This window comes from Phyllobates terribilis, unplaced genomic scaffold, assembly GCF_046119375.1.
Source record: "Phyllobates terribilis strain yellow unplaced genomic scaffold, ASM4611937v1 Scaffold_2__4_contigs__length_985480577, whole genome shotgun sequence".
Taxonomy (NCBI): domain Eukaryota; kingdom Metazoa; phylum Chordata; class Amphibia; order Anura; family Dendrobatidae; genus Phyllobates; species Phyllobates terribilis.
Window position 1 is genome coordinate 865,288,728 of NW_027362762.1, and position 21,811 is coordinate 865,310,538.

The 21,811-nt window shown below is 42.0% G+C and overlaps 1 protein-coding gene across 3 annotated transcripts; it reads right to left on the reverse strand.

Moving 5' to 3' along the window:
- Positions 1 to 634: 634 nt before the first annotated feature.
- ASPA (aspartoacylase) lies at positions 635 to 20,915 on the reverse strand. Of its 3 annotated transcripts, none has more exons than XM_073670792.1 (7): positions 20,791 to 20,915; positions 18,236 to 18,476; positions 15,412 to 15,607; positions 9,361 to 9,454; positions 4,859 to 4,966; positions 4,358 to 4,467; positions 635 to 2,113 (listed from the first exon to the last, which is right to left on the reverse strand). In XM_073670792.1, the coding sequence occupies exons 2-7, from the start codon at positions 18,466 to 18,468 to the stop codon at positions 1,916 to 1,918; spliced, it is 939 nt and encodes a 312-aa protein (XP_073526893.1). In that variant the 5' UTR covers positions 18,469 to 18,476; positions 20,791 to 20,915; the 3' UTR covers positions 635 to 1,915. The 3 variants fall into 3 exon arrangements, with proteins under 3 accessions (XP_073526893.1, XP_073526894.1, XP_073526891.1); XM_073670793.1 differs by lacking the exon at positions 20,791 to 20,915 and adding an exon at positions 20,240 to 20,766; XM_073670790.1 differs by lacking the exon at positions 20,791 to 20,915 and adding an exon at positions 19,218 to 19,917.
- Positions 20,916 to 21,811: the final 896 nt, after the last annotated feature.

The window sequence follows — 21,811 nt, forward strand, 5'->3', positions numbered from 1 at the left end:
TTATAAAGACAGGTGTGTGCCTTTCCAAATCAAGTCCGATCAGTTTAATTAAACACAGCTGGACTCCAATGAAGGAGTAGAACCATCTCAAGGAGGATCACAAGGAAATGGACAGCATGTGACTTAAATATGAGTGTCTGAGCAAAGGGTCTGAATACTTATGACCATGTGATATTTCAGTTTTTCTTTTTTAATAAATTTGCAAAAATGTCTACATTTCTGTTTTTTTTCAGATAAGATGGGGTGCAGAGTGTACTTTAATGAGAAAAAAAATGAACTTTTTAGAATTTACCAAATGGCTACAATGAAACAAAGAGTGAAAAATTTAAAGGGGTCTGAATACTTTCTGTACCCACTGTAGTAGTTCATGCTGTAATTTTTCAACACGAACCTGAGGTCTGTGTGAAAAACAGCCTCCCGTGTACATAACATAGGCTAACATTGGGTCAGTTTTCTACATGGCCAGCACACAGAGTGAAAATACATAAACCTGAATGCACCCTTAGTTCTAGTTCAGACAAGCGTATTAAACGTCCGTGTGCTATCCGTATGCAAAGCAAGTAGCTTATGGACAGAACACTGATCAATGCAAATCAATGTGGTGGTTCACGTGATTGTGTGTAAAAAAAAAAAAAAAAAAAAAAAAAAAAAACTTTGACCAATGGTCCTCGTGAAAAAACTAAAAAGCGCAGAATGCTCTAATTGTATTTGTATTCTGGAACAACCTCGCCTATTATAAATCAATGGGTGCATAAAAAAACGGATCAAGTACAGGTTGCCACCTGTGTGTACTGTATGTCATGAGCTTTTCATGACTAAATTACAATTATGAAGCTAGCAAACTGTATTTGACCTTTTATTATTTTTCATTGAATTATTTGAAATTGGTCATGTTAAAATGGACATACAAATTGCATACGGTGGTAAAAAATAAAAACGGATGACATGCGGCTGAAGAATGTCTTGACGTAAAACAGACAATTTTGCATATGTTCCTGTGAACACAAGCTTAGGCCATAGTCACACATCTGTGATACATGTCAATGGGCTTTTCGGGGTTTTTTCCCAAGGTAACACACATACTCTAGAGAGTTTCAGTGATCTATACACACATCCATGTAAAAAAAAGTAACAGCATGTCCAAGCCATGAGATGCAGAGCATGTCCTATCCTTATCCGTTTTTTGTAGATCACACTCGGAAAATCATGTCTATAACAATCTGTAAGAAACTGATGAAAATGAGGAGAGAAAAAAAAAAACAAAACAAAAAAAAAAAAAACCACGGACAATCTCCTTTCTTCAGTGTTGAAAAATCCGGAGGTAAAATGAATGACGCATTGGAGAAAATGATCAGTTTTTGGTGAATGTAAAAATGGAAACGGATGTGTCAATGTTGACCATGACAGCACTGCACATGGAGGTCCTATTGCTCCATAGTATGGGGTTACTGAGACTCCATGTGGCTCCATACAGGATCTAAACACACATGGCTGGTGTCTACAAGAAACCTTACTAAAAGTGGAGAGGGAAATGTTTTCGTCTCTGTCCTTTTATAAGATCCATGACATTTTCTTACTTTATATTACAAAAGTGAGAGATCATGCATCTAATAAGGAGGGAACGGCATGGGCACTACCAATGGTCTACGGTCACTAGATATAGTCAGGTTTGCCTTGGTGGATACAGATTAGCTTGTGTTTTTCTGATGTTCTGCAAAATACAACCACAACCCAAAGAAAATAAAACTAGAAGTTCATGGCCAATAACACTGTAATTGTCCGAGTCCATTACAAATTCTACTACTATCTCTAATGTTAACAAATAGTTTGTGGTCCAAAACTTCACATTCATGGTCCTGTGAAAAAAAAAAGCCCTTACAGTTATGCTCAGTAACAAAGATAAAACATTAGGTTGTTACATAGAGTTACATTGGATAGATGGTGCACTAAGCATCACTATCTCAGTTTTGGCAAAAGCCTGATTTTTCTCATAGTACGCCGCTTCATTCACAAACGTTGGATAAACCGTATTTTCTCCATCATAACAGGTAACTTTTCCATCCAGTGAAATAAACATTGGGTCTCCAGGATTCAGAGGTTTCCAGTCCTGATCCTGTCATAAAAAAGTAAAGTATTGAAAGAGGATTACCTATTATAGTAAGTAATGGAGTACTGCTAATGTACAACATCCCTTACTGGTCAGCGAATGCCTGAGAGCAGGATCTTTGTTGATCTTTAACCAGCCCTGATCCTTCATTACAAATGTTACTGGCAGAGCAAGACCCCTGGCTTCCCCATTGGATAGGAAGCATCACATCCCCATATATACACTTATGCTACAAACCAAGGAATGCCCCTAAAACTCCTCTTTTGGGTGAAGAATTAACATGTTCTGGTCCTTTCATGGGCCTGTTTCCAGGACAGTACCTTAAAAATTGAGAGTTTTGGCAAGAATGCATGGTTCACTGTGAAAGGTATAAACTGAAGGCACCTCACCAGCAGGGGCAGGGTTGCCAACCATCCAGAAATTCCAGGACAGTCCGTAAAAGAAGGGCACTTTTTTGCCCTGTGCGTAAAAATTTTTGTTTTGAAGCTGAAGAAATTTATACAGAATATTTAGACGATAATTATGTTTATAGCGCCAACATATTCCGCAGCCCTTTATATTTTAGAGGGGACTTGTACAGACAATAAAGACATTATAGAATAAACCATAACTCAGATACCAAAAAGGAGTGAGGACCCTGCTCGCAAGCTTACAATCTATGAGGAAATAGGGCAGACACGAAAGGTGAATGGTAAAATGTGCTTATATTGTATGGTCCAGCTATAATATACTAATTAGGATATGCACATAACGCTGCATGAACCGGTCACCAACCAGTATGTGAACAAGTACAGACACAGAGGGCTATTAAGTGCATCGAGGGTGTGTGAACAGATGCTACGAGGGTCCTGATTTTGAATGCGCAAAACAAGGATAGTTAGATAAGTGAGGTGAGGCAATAGGCCAATCTAAAGAAATGTGTTTTTAGGGCACGTTTTAAACTGTGCGTATTGGGAATTAATTGAATTGTCCTGGGTAGTGCATTTCAAAGAATTGCCGCAGCACGCGAGAGGTCTTGGAGACAGGAGTGAGAGGTTCGGATTATAGAGTATTTTAGTTTTAAGTCATTAGCAGAATGGAGGGCATGGGTAGGGTGGTAGACCGAGGCAAAGGAGGAGATGTAGGTTGATGCTGAACCTTGGAGCGCTTTGTGGGTGAGAGTGATAAGTTTATATTGAACTCTGTATCGGATGGGCAACCAATACAATGACTGGCACAGGGTAGAGGCATCTGTGTAATGGGTGGAAAGGAATATGGTCCTGGCTGCTGCATTCAGGAAGGATTGGAGAGGGGAGCATTTGGTAAGAGGGAGACCGATTAGTAAAAAGTTGTAATAGTCCAGACGAGAATGAATAAGAGCTACAGTAAGAGTTTTTGTCGAGTCATAGGCAAGACAAGGTCGAATTCTAGACATGTTTTTGAGGTGTAGGTGACATGAGCGGGCGAGTGATCAGATGTGGGGAGTGAAGGACAGGTCTGAATCAAATAGGACACCAAGACAGTGGGCATGATGCTGGGGAGTAATGGTAGAAACAGACACAGAAATCACAATATCAGGCATAGGTAGGTTAGTGGAGGGAAGAAACATGAGGAGTTCAGTTGGTTTATCAAAATTTTATAATTTACAATGAATGCAGCTGATATCTTTATATCAGAATTATGGGCTGTAGACATGGATCACTAATAATAATGATTTATTTTGGTTTTCCAATGTGTCCTTAAAATTTTTTGGCAGTCTGTAATTTTTTGATAAGCTGTCCATAAAAAATAAAGTCAAGTTGGCAACCCAGAGCAGGAGTCCCAGATTTGTCATCACATTATACGATGGGAATACCTTTAATTATTATTATATTGAAAGTCCAAAAGTGAAAGAGCCCCTAGGAAAATGCCCTTTTCCATGCCTAGCCAGATCCAAGAAGCTTAATCCTTTACTTATACACTTCATCAGGTCAAGGTTATGGGCATCCATAGTGGCAGCCCGTGTAGCTAAGGCTCATAGAAAGGAGGTGGCCAAGTTATATTGCTCTTGTCTGCATTTTCATTTTCTTTTGGCTCCTATTATTGGGTCAGAGTCACTCATCAGGGTACAGAATATTATGCTTTAGGTCATAGACCGCCATGGTGTATGGTGAACGTTCCATAAAGGGAAACTATAGCTTTAATACCCAGCAAGTACTACAATAACATTTTAAAGACCAATACAGGTATATAAGGAATAAAGTGAAAAATAAAGTGTATGACATGGCATACCTGGAGGCTTGGATGAATAATTGCACTAAGGTCACCAGTGTTGTTTCTAGGATAATCTATATTTTCCAGTACACTGTATACTTCAATACTACACGATGGAAATGCTGTACCTGCAATGTGATTACAAAGAACGAAATCATAAGGCTAAAAAAAACAAATGAATGTATGAAAACTACTTTTATAGCACCAGTAAAATATCAGTACAATAGAAGCTACATAATTGCCATTTTAGCCTACTTCACCTAATAGCACATTCAAAAATAATTGGGAAATGCTGCAGTTTTCTCGTGAGCGCACCCAACCCAATACCATGGGCACGAGCCCCATTAGTCCTCCTGTAACTAAGCTTTGTCTGTGACATCTGCTCTGATGTACATCAGCTCACAATCTCAAAATGCAGGGACCCCAATTGTAAGAATAGCTCCAGTTGTAGATAATTTGGTTTCCTATGAAGTGATTATCAATTATTACTTGCTGAATATAAACATTCAGTATCTTTACCTTCATTAAAATGCTGCATGAAGTCAAGCGCATACTTTACTACCTTCCTCATTTTATGCAGAATATCTGCTCGAATAACACCTTGAGGTTGAGGTCCTACTTCTATGCCTGTAAAAAAAGAAATCTAAATGAATATTATCCAAGAGTTTACCATAAGACCTATTTATGTGTTTAAATATTTCTAAAAAATTATTTTTTATACATATATACAGCTCTGCCAAAAATTAAGAGACCACTGCACAGTTTTCTAAAAATCCCCATCTCTACATGTCTGACAGCCATTCCATTCCAGTGTCAGTTGAATTCCAACCACAGTCCACCTCATTCTACTTAATGTGCTTCTGATTAGGCGATCACCTGAACCAAATCTTATGTAACGAGGGAAAGGATAAAAAACACTGCTGTGGTCTTCACAATCCTCTTGCAATAGGACAAACTGGATGGCAAAACAAGTGCTAGGAATAGCCCAAAAGTAATTTGAATGAAAAAATAACTTTTAACCATGAGAAGAAGTTGAAAAGAAAAGTCTTGAGTGAGGAAAAGAAGGGCTCAATTCTGGCTTTACTAGCAGAGGGATACAGTGAGCGTCATGTTGCCTCCATCCTTAAAATTTCAAAGACGGCAGTCCATTACAACGGGGTCAAGCAGCAGGCATTGGGGACAACAAAGCTACAGACCGGCAGAGGGCGAAAGCGACTCTCCACTGACCAGGATGACCATCATCTTATTCGAATGTCACTCAGCAACCGCAGGATGACATCAAGTGACCTACAAAAGGAATGGCAAATGGCAGCTGGGATGAAGTGCACGGCAAGAACAGTTCGTAACAGGCTCCTAGAGGCCTCAAGTCATGTAAAGCTAGAAAGAAGCCTTTCATCAATGAGAAGCACAGGAGAGCCAGGCTGAAGTTTGCCAAATCCATAAGGATTGGACCATAGAGGACTGGAGTAAGGTAATCTTCTCTGATGAGTCTAATTTTCAGCTTTGCCCAAAACCTGGTCGTCTAATGGTTAGACGGAGACCTGGAGAGGCATACAAGCCACAGTGTCTTGCACCCACTGAAATTTGGTGGAGGATCGGTGATGATCTGGGGATGCTTCAGCAAGATTGGAATTGGGCAGGTTAATCTTTGCGAAGGATGTATGAATCAAGCCGCATACAAGGTTATCCTTGAAAAACACTGGCTTCCTGCTGCTCAGGCAATGTTCCCCAACTCTGAGGACTGGTTTTTCCAGCAAAACAATGCCCCATGACACACAGCTAGGTCAATCAATGTGTGGATGAAGGAGCACCACATCAAGACCCTGTCATGGCCAGCCCAACCTCCAGACCTGAACCCCATTGAAAACCTCTGGAATGTAATCAAGAGGAAGATGGATAGTCACAAGCCATCAAACAAAGAAGAATTGCTTACATTTTTGTGCCAGGCGCGGCATAAGGTCGCCCAAAAGCAGTGTGAAAGACTGGTGGAAAGCTGGGATTAAAAATCATGGTTAAAATATGAGTATTGTTGTTTCTACATGAATAAGAACTTGTTTTCTTTGCATTATTTGAGGTCTGAAAGCACGGTTTCTTTTTTATTATTTTGACGATTTCTCATTTGCTGCAAATAAATACAAAATTTTTAGCTTTGAATTTCGGACACATGTCAGTAGTTTATAGAATAAAACAACAATTAGGTATATTTTTTTAATAAAATGTATACCTATAAAGAGAAAAATCAGAGAAAATGAAAATTTTGCAGTGGTCTCTTTATATACAGCTCTGGCAAAAATTTACACACATACATATACACTGTATATATATATTTTTGTGCATTTTCACTGATCACTACGATATATTTGAAACAAAAACCAAAATATCACCTGGAAACAAAACTTTTTTATATGGATGCAAAGTTTTTGTTACATATTATGGACATATTCTGCTGAAATAGTCAGCATGGTTAACCCCTTTACAACCCATGATGTCTTAGTACGCACATTTGCTGCGCTGAGCCCTCACTGAACCGAGCACATGTCAGCTGATTCTTACAGCTGACATGTGCCCGCAACAGCCACGGGTGGAATCGCGATCTACCCGCGGCTGTTAACATGTTAAATGCCGCTGTCAATCTCCGACAGCGGCATTTAACGCGCGCTTCCGGGTTGCGCGTCATAAGCCCCGCCCATCGGCGACCCCGTCACGTGATCGTGGGTCACCGATGGGTGGGCATGACAACCCAGAGTCTGCAGCAGACGCCTGTGGTTGTCATGATCTGGTCGCTATGAGCACCACCTAGTGGTCGGCGCTCATAGCACAGGACCATTTCTGCTGCATGCAGGGGATCTGCTGGTCCCCTGTATGTAGCAGAGCCGATCAGACAACTGCTGCTTCTAGTCTCCTATGGAGACTTTTGAAGCATGCAGTAAGTGAAAAAAAAAAAGTTTTTAAAAATATAAAAAAATTAATAAAATGTAAAAGTTTAAATCACCCCCCTTTCACCCCATTCAAAATAATATATATATATATATATATATATAAAAAAAAAACCTACATAGACATATTTGGTATCGCCACGTTCAGAATCGCCTCATCTATCAATATAAAAAAAGAATTAATCCGATCGGTAAACGGTGTAACGAGAAAAAAATTCTAAACGCCAGAATTACATTTTTTGGTCGCCGCAAAATTGCAATAAAATGCAATAACGGGCGATCAAAACATCGGATCTACCCCAAAATGTTATCAATAAAAACATCAGCCCGGCACGCAAAAAATAAGCCCTCACCCAGCCCCAGATCACGAAAAATGGAGATGCTACAGGTCTTGGAAAATGGCGCATTTTTTTTTTACCAAATTTTGGAATTTTTTTTCACCACTTAAATATAAAAGAACCTATACATGTTTGGTGTCTACAAACTCGTAATGACCTGGAGAATAAGATTGGCAGGACAGTTTTAGCATTCAGTGAACGTGGTAAAAAAAATAAATAAAAAACAACTGTGGTATTGCACTTTTTTTTGCAATTTTACCGCACTTGGAATTTTTTTCCCCGTTTTCCCGTACACGATATGGTAAAAGTAGTAATGGCGTTGAAAAGTACAACTCGTTCCGCAAAAAATAAGCCCTCACACGGCCATATTGACCAAAAAATAAAAACGCTATGGCTCTGGGAACAAGGGGAGCAAAAAACGAAAAAGCAAAAACGACAAAACCCAAGGTTGCGAAAGGGTTAATATTCCCTTTTTAGAAAGTCTACAGCAAGATCCTGGGAAAAAAAATATATTTGTAGAGGTGTCCAAGGAAAATTTAATGATAACCACTCATGTTTCAACGTGCCCCTGAGTTGTTGGGGAAGAGTTATCTATTGTGTAAAGTCCTCTGACTGATTAAAAGAGAAAAAAAAATAAAAAATTACCCGCAGAGCCAGCTCCAGCTTTTACCCAGTCCCTCTCATAAAACACACAGTAAGTAGCTAGAATAGAATAGAATACAATATACACAGTAAGCCTCAACGAAAAGATAGAGAGATCCTTTGCTTAATTTTGAAATCTTGATAATATTCATCGTTACAGATACGTTACCCAATCACACAAATGCCAGAGAAACCTGTGCACACACAGCCGTTCATAGCTAGCTGATGACAGCTTCACATTAAAACGATATGGACACCTTTTGGGTTTTAGAAGTGTTTCATTAAAAATTTTGGCTTTTTGTTTCCATGGACATTGCCTTGGATGCAGGGTGAGTTAACCCAGGATCAATCAGTGAGCTCCTTATGATAAGGAGTTTGTAACACTTATCTGTCGTTTAGAGCTCATGCAGATGTCCGAGGATATTGGATCACAATGCACGGACTGGCAGCAGGTCTCCCAACCCAAGTGTGGCGGCCTCATAGAAATACATGAAGCGGTCATGATCCGATTGGCCAGTCCGTGCATTAGTGGTCCATGCACGTTCTTCTGAATGAGCTCTTACTGAGCTCTTCTCATCTGCTCTATGATTACATGAAAGTTCAGCACTACTTTGATGTGGCCATAAGTCAGCACAGATGAACTTTATAAAAACAAAAATAACATTTTTACAAACTTCCCATCAGATTGAGTTCACTGAGATTCTTCGTTAACTCATTCTGCAGCCAATGAAAAGAATCCATCAGTCAGCTCATTTTGCAAAGCATTTATATGGTTTTTACAGAGCTCCGCTGTGCCGATTATGACCACAACAAAGTTATGTTGAACCTTCACATGACCACAGATCTACTGAGAGAAACTCAGTAAAAGATTGATAAAAGTTTTACAAACTCCCCACAGGAATAAACTAACTGATAGTTAATCTCATTCTACAGTCAGCAGCAGACAGTGCAACACAGAGGTTATACAAGGTAAACTGTGCAGAATTGTTAATGAAACCCAACTGCAAAAATACTTTTTAGCCCTCAATACATGCATTTAATAAAAAAAAAAAAAAAAATGTTGCCCCCTGAGGCATGTACTTCGGCAGAGTCTGGGATCACTTACCTATAGAATGCTTTGCTATAGAGCGAGTTGTTGCATATTTTACTCCAGGGTGTTCAATTAATAACACAGGACAGTGTTCAGGAGCCATGGATTTCTGTGGTATAGAAGAAAAAAAAACTATAATTATATTACACAGATGTACAACGGCTTGCGAAAGTATTCATCCCTCCCACCCTTGGCTTTTTAACTATTTTGTTACATTACAACCCGTGTTTAAATATTTTTGTAATCCAATTTGTGTGTGATGCTTCAGCGCTAAATAGTCTAATTTGGTGAAGTTTGAAAAATATATGCATAAATTTAATTTATGGGATCAAATAACTAAAAATTGGCATATGTATTCACTCAGTTTTGTGATGAAGCCCCTAAAAAATTTCTGGTGCAAGCAATTACCTTCATAAGTCACATGCTTAGTGAAAGGAAGTCCACCTGTGTGCAATCTAATGTCACATGCTCTGTCAGTATATGCACTTTACCTTTTCTGAAAGGCCACAGAGGCTGCAACACCATTAAACAATAGGCACCACTAACCAAACAACACCATGAAGACCAAGGAGATTTCCAAACAAGTCTGGGACAAAGTTGTTGAGAAATACAAGTCAGGGTTGGGTTATAAAAAAAAAAAATATCCCAATCTCTGAGGATCCCCTGGAGCACCATCAAATCCATTATCATCAAATGGAGAGAATATGGTACCACAACAAACCTGCCAAGAGAGGATCGTCCACCACAGCTCTCAGCCCGGGCAAGGAGGGCATTAATCAGAGAGGCGGCACAGAGATCAAAGGTAACCCTGAAGGAGCTGCAGAGTTTCCAAGCAGAGACTGGAGTATTTGTCCATATGACCACAATAAGCCATACACATCATAGAGGTGGCCTTTATGGAAGAGTGGGCAGAAAAAAGCCTTTGCTTACACAAAAAAAAGTTGCAAGACTTGTTTTGAGTTTGCCAAAAGACATGTGAGAGACTCCCTAAATGTATGGAGGAAAGTGCTGTGGTCAGATGAGACCAAAATTGAACACAAAGGTAAACGCTATGCCTGGTACTAAACCAACACATCTCATCACCTTAAGAACACCATCCCCACAGTGAAACATGGTGGTGGCAGCATCATGCTGTGGGGATGTTTTTCGGCAGCAGGGACAGGGAAAATGGTCCGAGTTGAGGGGAAGATGGATTGTGAGAAAAACAGAGATATTGTGACAAGTAGAAGCTGCACTGATGATTTAAAATCATCCAGCAACTAGTGGGATTAAAGTAATTATCTGTCAGTGATTTGAGACTGGGAAGGAGGTTCACCTTCCTACAAGGCAATGACCCAAAGCATACTGCTAAAGCAACACTCGAGTGGTGTAAGGGGAAATGTGTAAATGTTCTGGAGTGGCCTAGACAAAGCCCAGACCTTAATCCAACTGAGAATCTGTGATCAGACTTGTAGATAGATGGTTTCCTCTACAGAACAGCAAACGTGAAGGAACTGGAGCAGTTTTGCATTGAGGAATGGTCAAAAATCCCAGTGGCAAGATGTGGAAAGCTCAGAGACTTATCCAAAAGCGACTTACAGCTATAATTGCCGCAAAAGGAGGCTCTACGAAGTACTGACTGTAGGGGGTGAATAGTTTTGCACACTGAAGTTTTAGTTATTTTGTTCTATTTGTTGTTTGCTTCACAATAAAAAGAAAATCAAATGTTCACAGTTGTAGGCATGATCTTTACATGAACTGATGCAAACCCTCAAAAAAAAAAAAAAAAAAAAAAAAAAGTTCCAGGATGCGAGATCGCAAAAACATGAATAGTGCCAAGGGGGTGGTGAATCCTTTCGCAAGCCACTGCAGCTAATATGACAAGTTGAATAAAACAAAAATCTCCCCTAAACCCCGTCCTGCCCTCTCCATGACAACAAAACTGCCCAGTCATTTTAAAATAGCGGCTATGTACCCATTAGTAAAGGCATGCATGGGACAGAAAAGAGACACAGCAGAAAACAAAGGCCCCGATTCATTACTGCATTTGTGCTACAGTAGTTTTTTGGTCTTTTTTTAGTGTTTTGCGACCCTTTTTTGTGCACTATTCATCTTTCTATTTGCACTTGTTTAAACTGACAGGGTTAGATTGTTTTTTTTTTTTTATGTTTGCCATTATGGGTAGAGTTTAAGGTTTCCAGATGTTTTTACCGGATTATGTACTCCAGTTTCCTCCAGAATAAATTTTATATGCCTGAAATTTTGGTGCAATTTGTACAACATTTTATCAGAACATGCAAGTTTTTGCTCTAAAGCAGGTTTTCTGGGGGCGCAAAATTTATTAACCATTTTATCCATTTCGCTGAATTTGGTACAAGAAAACATCAAATACCATAAGACCGAAAAAGAAAAGTGACTTTTAAAAAAAAAAAAAAAAAAAAGAAGCAAAATGATGGATTGGGCCCAAAATGACGAACTTCAACACCCTTCTTCAGAGCTCTCATACGTACATGTAATCTAATATATATAATCGTCTTATCCCGTCTGTCTGTCCTTCTGTCCAGGAAATCCCGCGTCCCTGATTGGCCGCGGCCGGACCAATCAGCGACGCGGGATTTCAGAAAAAAATGGTGGCCGTTAGCGGCTCATCTGCCGCACGGAGGTCAGCGGCGATGCAGCCGGGAGATGACCGGCGCTAGCAGCAGAAGTACCCCGACCGGCTAGGGCCGCTGATCTCCCGAAGGCAAGTTTGAAGGGAGGACCGGGGAGCGGCGCCGCCGGTCGGGATACTTCTGATGCGAGCAGCCGGTCATCTCCCGGCTGCTCGCAGTGGAAGTACCTGCACAGGCAGCGCCGCTCCCCGGTCCTCACTAATACGGCTTGCTGATTGGCCGCGACCAATCAGCGATATTGGCGCCAAATTTAAACACCGCTTTCCTGATTGCGCCCTGTCGGCCGCATACATATTCTAGAATACCCGATGCGTTAGAATCGGGCCACCATCTAGTAGCTTATAAGATCTCAAACACAATTCTCTTCCACTCTGTCCCTTTAGAAACAGAAATGCAATGTGACCATCAAGCTAAATTCTCCCTTCCTTAAACTTTAGGTGTAAAAAAGGGTCACATTTGGCCTTCTGGCTGCTCCAGTCCGGCCCCTGGACCTAGACAGCTAAAGGGCACCATGCGGCCTCCTTCCCCTGCCCATATCCCAATGTCACTGCTAATTGCATCCTCAGAATGCTAATAACAGTGAATATAATGGTGGAGGAGGGGCCACCAGTTCCTACTTCCACCATTCACCCTGTGCGACTGAGACAGCAGATACGAAGAGGTCACTAAATCGTGTCTGCTGTGCAGAGCGTCAGAGAGCACAGCAAAGACCGAAGCAGTGCGCCAGAGAAGCAGGAGCGAGATAAGTATGTGTTTTTTCTACTTTTTATGTGTTTTAGTGTGTGTGAGATGTGTGTCTGTATATAGGAGGGCTATGTGGGAGCTCACACTGTATATAGGAGGACTATGTGGGGGCTCACACTGTATATAGGAGGGCGATGTGGGGGCTCACACTGTATATAGGAGGGCGATGTGGGGGCTCACACTGTATATAGGAGGGCTATGTGGGGGCTCACACTGTATATAGGAGGGCTATGTGGGGGCTCACACTGTATATAGGAGGGCTATGTGGGGGCTCACACTGTATATAGGAGGACTATGTGGGGGCTCACACTGTATATAGGAGGACTATGTGGGGGCTCACACTGTATATAGGAGGGCGATGTGGGGGCTCACACTGTATATAGGAGGGCGATGTGGGGGCTCACACTGTATATATAGGAGGGCTATGTGGGAGCTCACTGTATATAGGAGGGCTATGTGGGGGCTCACACTGTATATAGGAGGACTATGTGGGGGCTCACACTGTATATAGGAGGGCTATGTGGGGGCTCACACTGTATATAGGAGGGCGATGTGGGGGCTCACACTGTATATAGGAGGGCGATGTGGGGGCTCACACTGTATATAGGAGGGCGATGTGGGGGCTCACACTGTATATAGGAGGGCGATGTGGGGGCTCACACTGTATATAGGAGGCTATGTGGGGGCTCACACTGTATATATAGGAGGCTATGTGGGGGCTCACACTGTATATATAGGAGGGCTATGTGGGAGCTCACTGTATATAGGAGGGCTATGTGGGGGCTCACACTGTATATAGGAGGACTATGTGGGGGCTCACACTGTATATAGGAGGGCTATGTGGGGGCTCACACTGTATATAGGAGGGCGATGTGGGGGCTCACACTGTATATAGGAGGGCGATGTGGGGGCTCACACTGTATATAGGAGGGCGATGTGGGGGCTCACACTGTATATAGGAGGGCTATGTGGGGGCTCACACTGTATATATAGGAGGCTATGTGGGGGCTCACACTGTATATATAGGAGGCTATGTGGGGGCTCACACTGTATATATAGGAGGCTATGTGGGGGCTCACACTGTATATATAGGAGGCTATGTGGGGGCTCACACTGTATATATAGGAGGCTATGTGGGGGCTCACACTGTATATATAGGAGGCTATGTGGGGGCTCACACTGTATATATAGGAGGCTATGTGGGGGCTCACACTGTATATATATAGGAGGCTATGTGGGGGCTCACACTGTATATATAGGAGGCTATGTGGGGGCTCACACTGTATATATAGGAGGGCTATGTGGGAGCTCACTGTATATAGGAGGGCTATGTGGGGGCTCACACTGTATATAGGAGGACTATGTGGGGGCTCACACTGTATATAGGAGGGCTATGTGGGGGCTCACACTGTATATAGGAGGGCGATGTGGGGGCTCACACTGTATATAGGAGGGCGATGTGGGGGCTCACACTGTATATAGGAGGGCGATGTGGGGGCTCACACTGTATATAGGAGGGCGATGTGGGGGCTCACACTGTATATAGGAGGGCGATGTGGGGGCTCACACTGTATATAGGAGGCTATGTGGGGGCTCACACTGTATATATAGGAGGCTATGTGGGGGCTCACACTGTATATATAGGAGGCTATGTGGGGGCTCACACTGTATATATAGGAGGCTATGTGGGGGCTCACACTGTATATATATAGGAGGCTATGTGGGGGCTCACACTGTATATATAGGAGGCTATGTGGGGGCTCACACTGTATATATAGGAGGCTATGTGGGGTTCACACTGTATATATAGGAGGCTATGTGGGGGCTCACACTATATATGAGGAGGGCTATGTGGCGGCTCACACTATATATGAGGAGGGCTATGTGGGGGCTCACACTATATATGAGGAGGGTATGCGGGGGCTCACACTATATATAGGAGGGTATGCGGGGGCTCACACTATATATAGGAGGGTATGCGGGGGCTCACACTACATATAGGAGGGTATGCGGGGGCTCACTATATATAGGAGGGTATGCGGGGGCTCACACTATATATAGGAGGGTATGTGGGGGCTCACACTATATATAGGAGGGTATGTGGGGGCTCATATATACACTATGAGGGGTCAGCATTCTTAAAGGGGTAGTCCCATCTCCAAGATCCTATCCCAATATGTAGTAGGTGTAATAATAATAATATTAGCAAATACCTCCAATTAGAAATGTAGTATAGTATTTTTGATTCACCACTTACCTCATGTGCAGGCAATACAGGACCTTAGGTATCCATGGTTACGTCCACTAATAAAGTGACAGTTAGCTAGCTGCTAGTGGTCGTAACCATGGATACCTAAGGTCCTGTATTGCCTGCACATGAGGTAAGTGGTGAATCAAAAATACTATACTACATTTCTAATTGGAGGTATTTGCTAATATTATTATTATTACACCTACTACATATTGGGATAGGATCTTGGAGATGGGAATACCCCTTTAATTCTGCCCAATATTAAATGACAATTAATATAAAATAATAATATTAATATTGAGCAGAATTACTTTCAGCCTATTGGTTCTGCCCTCTACATCAGCCATGGTCTCTTATGTGGCCCCACAGTTAAATTAATTGCCCCCCCCCTGGCCCAGATGCATCTTATCTTGTCATTACCTGAATGTAATTACACATCTGTATAGTGAAGTCATCTCGTGAGTTCTCGAGGATCAGTGTTGCTCCCATGTGAGCCGTGGTGTTGTGCAGGTCCAGTATTACATCATAAGCATCTTTACTACCTTTTGGTCCGAATAAGGAATTGATTTTTTCTGCTTGTGCAATTTCACATGGTACTTTTCCTGTACGATCATTGCTACAAAATAAGAAACGTCTCTTATCTAAAAGGAATATAGATCTGCCTATACACAGAACTTACTTCATACTGGATACCAAACAACACAATTTCAATGAAAAAGTGACATAAATTAATTAAAAAAAAAAAAATCTCTGCCTGGCCATGCTTCATAACATTGCAGGAGGTACTAAGCAGCAGAGGGCAATGATGCCAGGCAAAGAATAGCTGGAGCAGGTCGGAACGCTGACATAGTCATCTGGCTGCCAGAGGACCAAACATCTTGTGCTTCCTCCTGTCACAGCTTAGTTTACCCTGGGATACTTCCTATTCACTGACAACTTTTCATTCTGCGGCTCAGAGACAATTCTCTTGACTATCAGAATTCTAGTATCTCTCGGATCCCCGAGTGTATAGAAGTGCTGGGCGATCTCCGACAGGAACATTCCTGGCAATGACACAAAGTCTATTCAGCTCATGCCAAGAACAGACCCCAGGAATAACAGGCCGGGTGACTCCGCACAACCCGCAGGCAAACAACTGTCAGAGCATGTGAAGAGAAATGTTCTGTCCTCAGTGCTGGAAGGCCAGCTGCTAAATGTTGCACCAAGGGCTCGGCACATATTCACCCTTTCCGACATGGAGGCCGGAGTCACACCTGCAGTTTGTGGGAGATTTTTTTTTAACCAAAATCTGAAGTGGATCCAAAAAGAAGCAGCGTATGGACACAGCCTTTAAAAAAAATAAAATACACAAGGAGAGAACAACCACACACCAAGAGCTGCATCCAACACAAATGGAGGGGGCTCCAATCACAAAAGTTTAACCCATTAGACACTGTTATCAATAGTCTCTCTCTCTCTCCCTCTATCTCTTTTCCGTCGTCTTTGGTGGCCATAAGTTGCTTAGGCCACGGCCCTACTATCAGTATTTTGTCAGTAATTTTTCTCAGGAGTGGGAGTCAAAACCAGGAGTGGGTGATAATTTTTTACGGTGCTGGAACCACTGTGCCATGGTACAAGGAGGGACCGGAGGGGCGTAACCTCACCTGGAACTACCTTGGCTATACGGCGGCTTAGTCGACTCCGTGAACCAAGGAAGGACCGGGAAGGTGGACCAGGTGCTGCTCCGGGACCGACCTCATGTGAGAGCAGGTGACTCCTATGGGACTGACGATTGGCGCTGACTGGCACGGCAGATAGGCAGGTTGGCATGGCTGGTAGGCACGTCTGGCGGGCAGCACTGGGACCTGAGAACTAACAAGAGAGTTAAAGCAACAAACTTACAACGTTGCTCAGGCACCTCCATGTTGGGGGAGGTGACTTATATAGTAGATGCCCTCCAGCCATTGGCCAGGGACATCTTAGGATGGCGCGCGCGATCCCTTTAAGAGCCAAGGAGCGCACGCCCTAAGCACAGTGTACGGGGATCTGCGCATGGCGCATGCATCCCGGGCCCACTCAGCATGGAGACCAGAAGGATGAGTGGCGCGCACAGGACCGGGGCTGCGACGATAAGGGGGACGGAGTCTCTGCCGGGGAAGAGAGGCAGAAAAAAAAGGGACGCCGGCGCTACGTAAATGCAGAATTGGTGACTTGTTTCTATTATTCCTTTTCTCTGATTGTTCCTCACCTGGTTTTGGCTCCCACTCCTGAGAAAAAATACTGACTGAATACTGACCAAAAATGGTAGTTGGGCAGTGGCCTTAGACTAATCCTGGGGTGCCATAAGAAATGACTGAAGGCTTCATTGAGCATGTTAACATCAGTGTGTTTAAGTAACAGGGGAGTTTGTAATTGATGGGAACGGAGCTTTTGCACCCGGTTCTGCAAAGCTATGTCTTGAATTGAGTGGAGACGCACATGCTTGACCTCCTCTCCATTCACTGACTATGGGACTGTCAGATAAAGCCAAGTACAGCGCTCCACTAATAGTCCAATAGACAATGCATGAAGTGAAGATCAAGTATGCGCACCTCTGCTCCATTCAAGGTGAGGCTCCGAAGAACTGGGTTCAAGAGCTGGGTTCTGAGGATCACTGTGGGTGCCAACAGTCGGATGATCAGCAAGTTATAGGAGAAGAGAGTACTATATATTTAGCAACCATCATTGTCCAATAGATGCAGATCCCACCGCTGGCTCGCTTGATTAATTTGTATGGGAGTTCTGAAAATTGCCAAGCACGCTTAATCTGCTATGTTTGGATGTGTGACCGGTCTAGATGCAGCGTACTAGAAAAACCCTTTAAGAATTGTTTTTGTGCTTAAAACAGATAATTGCTCAAGAATGAAAACATTTAGATGTTATAACTTCTTCTGGAACTAATCTTGCAATTATCATTTTGGCCAGATTGAAATATCTGTATATTACGGTCCGGGTACAGACTGTGATGCATGGACTGGCACTGGGTCTCTTGACCTAATTCCACAGCCCCATTGGCATCCATGACCCTGTCAAATTCGGGTCAGGAGACCCCCAGCCAGTCCGTGCATCGCAGTCTGTACTTGGTATATGGACATCTGCCTTTGGCTTTAGTCACGGAAATAACCAGGCTTTACAGAGATACACAGCCATTGCTTTCTCTATTATCCAAACCAACTTATATTCTATAATGTACTCAAAATACAATAGAAACACAATGTTTTCTTACCTAAGACTTTGACTGTCAAAAACTCTGTTCAGGTCAGTGTCAATATATCGAACACACTTCTCCACAGCTTTTGGGTTGGTAATAAATGGTCTCACCTCCATACCAGGTCTCGTAATTTCCCCTCCATGTTTTAACCAGTGTTTAACTAGTAAAACTCCGGATAACTCATTTCCATGTGTGCCCCCAAATATAGCTACTCTGCGTATGGCAGAGAGACCACTGCTTGAGGCCATGTTGACAGCTGAAACATATATATAAAAAAAAAGACAAATGTCAGTAGAGGCCAAAACAGAAGGTGCATATACATTTTGATAAATCAATTTTGCCCCTTTAATTCATTATACAGGGTGGGCCATTTATATGGATACACCTACATTAAATGGGAATGGTTGGTGATATCAACTTCCTGTTTGTGGCACATTAATATATGGGAGGAGGAAAACTTTTCCAGATGGGTGGTGACCATGGAGGCCATTTTGAAGTCAGCCATTTTGGATCCAACTTTATTTTTTTCAATGGGAAGAGGGTCATGTGACACATCAAACTTATTGAGAATTTCATAAGAATAACAAATGGTGTGCTTGATTTTAACGTAACTTTATTCTTTCATGAGTTTTTTACAAGTTTATGACCACTTATAAAATGAGTTCAAAGTGATGCCCATTGTGTTGGATTGTCAATGCAACCCTCTTCTCCCACTCTTGACACACTGATAGCAACACCGCATTCCTACATGAAAACCAAGCACACCATTGTTTTTCTTATGAAATGGCCGACTTCAAAATGGCCGCCATGGTCACCACCCATCTGGAAAGGTTTTCCCCCTCCCATATACTAATGTGCCACAAACAGGAAGTTGATATCACCAACCATTCCCATTTAATTTAGGTATATCCATATAAATGGCCCACCCTGTATATTAGGTAAAGCACGGCACAAGGGATGGGCTATTTAAATGGGGAATACCATTCTAGTTGCCTACTTGTCAGATAGCCGGCTGGTTCGGGCCAACCTCCATCTAATGTGGTTCTTCTTGGTTTCTTGAGGTGGATAAATTCGACAAGTTTTTTTTTTATGGGAAATCTCCTTTTTTGATACGTTTTTGGAGGAGTATTTATTTTCCTGAAGGTGAAGAGTTTTGGAACAGGATTTTTTCTGAAGCTTTTTTTTGCCGCCATTTGATATGATAAACTCTGCTCCAAACTAGGCATGCACTACCCTCCTCTCTCCTCCAGCATTTGTGAAGGAAATAAAAGCAAAAACAACAACAAAACAATGCTCATCAACAACCTATATGAACAGCAGAGGGGAAAAAAATGGGTAATTTTCAAAGCGTTTTTGAGAAGGATTTTGGAATAGATCTGCTCTGAGAACGCAGCGTCGGAGTCCTCCCTGCATATACGGATGCCTGCTGTCTGAGTAAAGATGGGATAGCGCACCGACCAATGTAATTCAATATGGCTGTTCAGATTACAGTTTCTTCACACGAAAAAATAAATAAAATAAAAAAATTGCAGCATGCACTCTTCTCTTATGTTTATTGGATGAGACTCGCCTATACAAGTCTATTGGTGCAAAAAAATAAAGTAAAATAATCAAATTGCATTTGGATCATCTGTAGAGCATCCAATTTTACAGATACATTGCCATTATTAATTAGGAAACTTGATCTGATCAGGAACATTTTAAAAATATTGATGTATAAATACGGCTATCACACAGATGTAAAATACAGACAAGCGGATGAAAATCCTGCAAGTTTTCTGGACAAAAATCGGACGATTTTTCATAGGTTCATCTGATCCCAGCCAAAAACTAGAACTGTCACATCCGTAAAACAGACGACTTTCAGTGGTCTTTGTGCCGTCCAAAGTATGAAAAAGTATTGTGCAAAGACGACAATTTAATAATGCTATAATAATCACTCACAATTACATAAAAAAATACTGTAATCATTGTGACTGGCTTATATAAGAGACAGGCAGACTTGTCCGTGTATCCTACCTGCAGCAGCACGTGAAATGCTCACACTACTTATCCTGCTATTTATGCTCCTTAATTGCTTCCCAGCTTTATCTTGAAGTTTCTTTCTTGCCCTTTTGTACCGGACTTTCCAAGGAGCGATTGGACTTCGCGTCTTTTCCACTGAACAGTAACTTTCTTCACAAATGAATATTGTACAATGGTTAAAGGAAGACAACAAAGTGACACTACAACCTAATCCGAGCGTCCTCCTGAGACGTGGGCGCTTGTGTGCACACAGAGGAGGGGGTCTGTATCACAGACCCCAGGGCAGTTTGTACACAGTTTAAAACTTTCAGACAGTTTTTCTGCAGGATTTTTGAGGTCGAGCGACACACGTCAGGCTTTGTGTCCCTGTTGCTCATTTGTCTCACAAAAGTAAAGAGAAAAGTAGGAAGAAAGCAAGTCTTGTCTCACAACCGCTGTGTCTGCTGCTGCTGCTGCTTGTCAGCTGTGTGTATTCTTTCCCCCATTAAGCTTAAGCTGATCACACGCTCTATACAAGAAACCACCCGAGAAGAAGTGTCACCTACCTAATAGGAGAGTCTGAGAAAAGGAACGGAACAGAAAGTCTTCTACACTCCGAGGAAGTCCCGCAGATGAGCAAGCTCCAAGCCAGCTACTAATCTGCTGACTACACAGCTCCAGTACATGAACTTGTCTCAGGTCACGGCTCAGATGAGATTCTTGTATTTAACCACTGAACCAGACAACATAACCGACCTCTGATGAACTCATTCTTATACAGGTGCTTCTCACTAAATTAGAATATCATCAAAAAGTTAATTTATTTCAGTTCTGCAATACAAAAAGTGAAACTCATATTATATAGAGTCATTACAGAGTGATCTATTTCATGTGTTTATTTCTGTTAATGTTGAGGATTATGGTTTACAGCCAATGAAAACACAAAAGTCATTATCTCAGTAAATTAGAATACTTTATAACACCAGCTTGAAAAATGTTTTTAAAATCTGAAATGTTGTCCTACTGAAATCTATGTTCAGTAAATGCACTCAATACTTGGTCGGGGCTCCTTTTGCATCAATTACGTGGCATGGAGGCGATCAGCCTGTGGCACTGCTGAGGTGTTATGGAAGCCCAGGTGGCTTTGATAGCAGCCTTCATCTCATCTGCATTGTTGGGTCTTGTGTCTCTCATCTTCCTCTTGACAATGCTCCATAGAGTCTCTATGGGATTAACCCCTTAAGGACCTTGGGATTTTCCGTTTTTGCGTTTTTGTTTTTTGCTCCCCTTGTTCCCAGAGCCATAGTTATTTTTCGGTCAATATGGCCGTGTGAGGGCTTATTTTTTATGGGACAAGTTGTAATTTTGAACGACAAAAAAAAGTGCAATACCACAGTGTTTTTTTGTTTTTTGTTTTTTTTTTACCACTTTCACTGAATGCTAAAGCTGACCTGCCATTATTATTCTCTAGGTCATTACGAGTTTGTAGACACCAAACATGTATAGGTTCTTTTTTATTTCAGTAGTGAGAAAAAAATCCAAAGTTTGCTAAAAAAAAAAATGCCGCCATTTTCCGAGACCCGTAGC

Bases quoted from the DNA above. Each gene is read 5' to 3' on its own strand.
- ASPA (XM_073670790.1), bottom strand. From the start codon at position 19,446: ATGCCTAGTTTGGAGCAGAGTTTATCATATCAAATGGCGGCAAAAAAA. The intron at 4,468-4,858 runs GTAAAGATACTG...ATCACATTGCAG, and splicing joins CATGCAGCATTTTAATGAAG to GTACAGCATTTCCATCGTGT. The intron at 2,114-4,357 runs GTATGCCATGTC...TTTTTATGACAG, and splicing joins TTATTCATCCAAGCCTCCAG to GATCAGGACTGGAAACCTCT.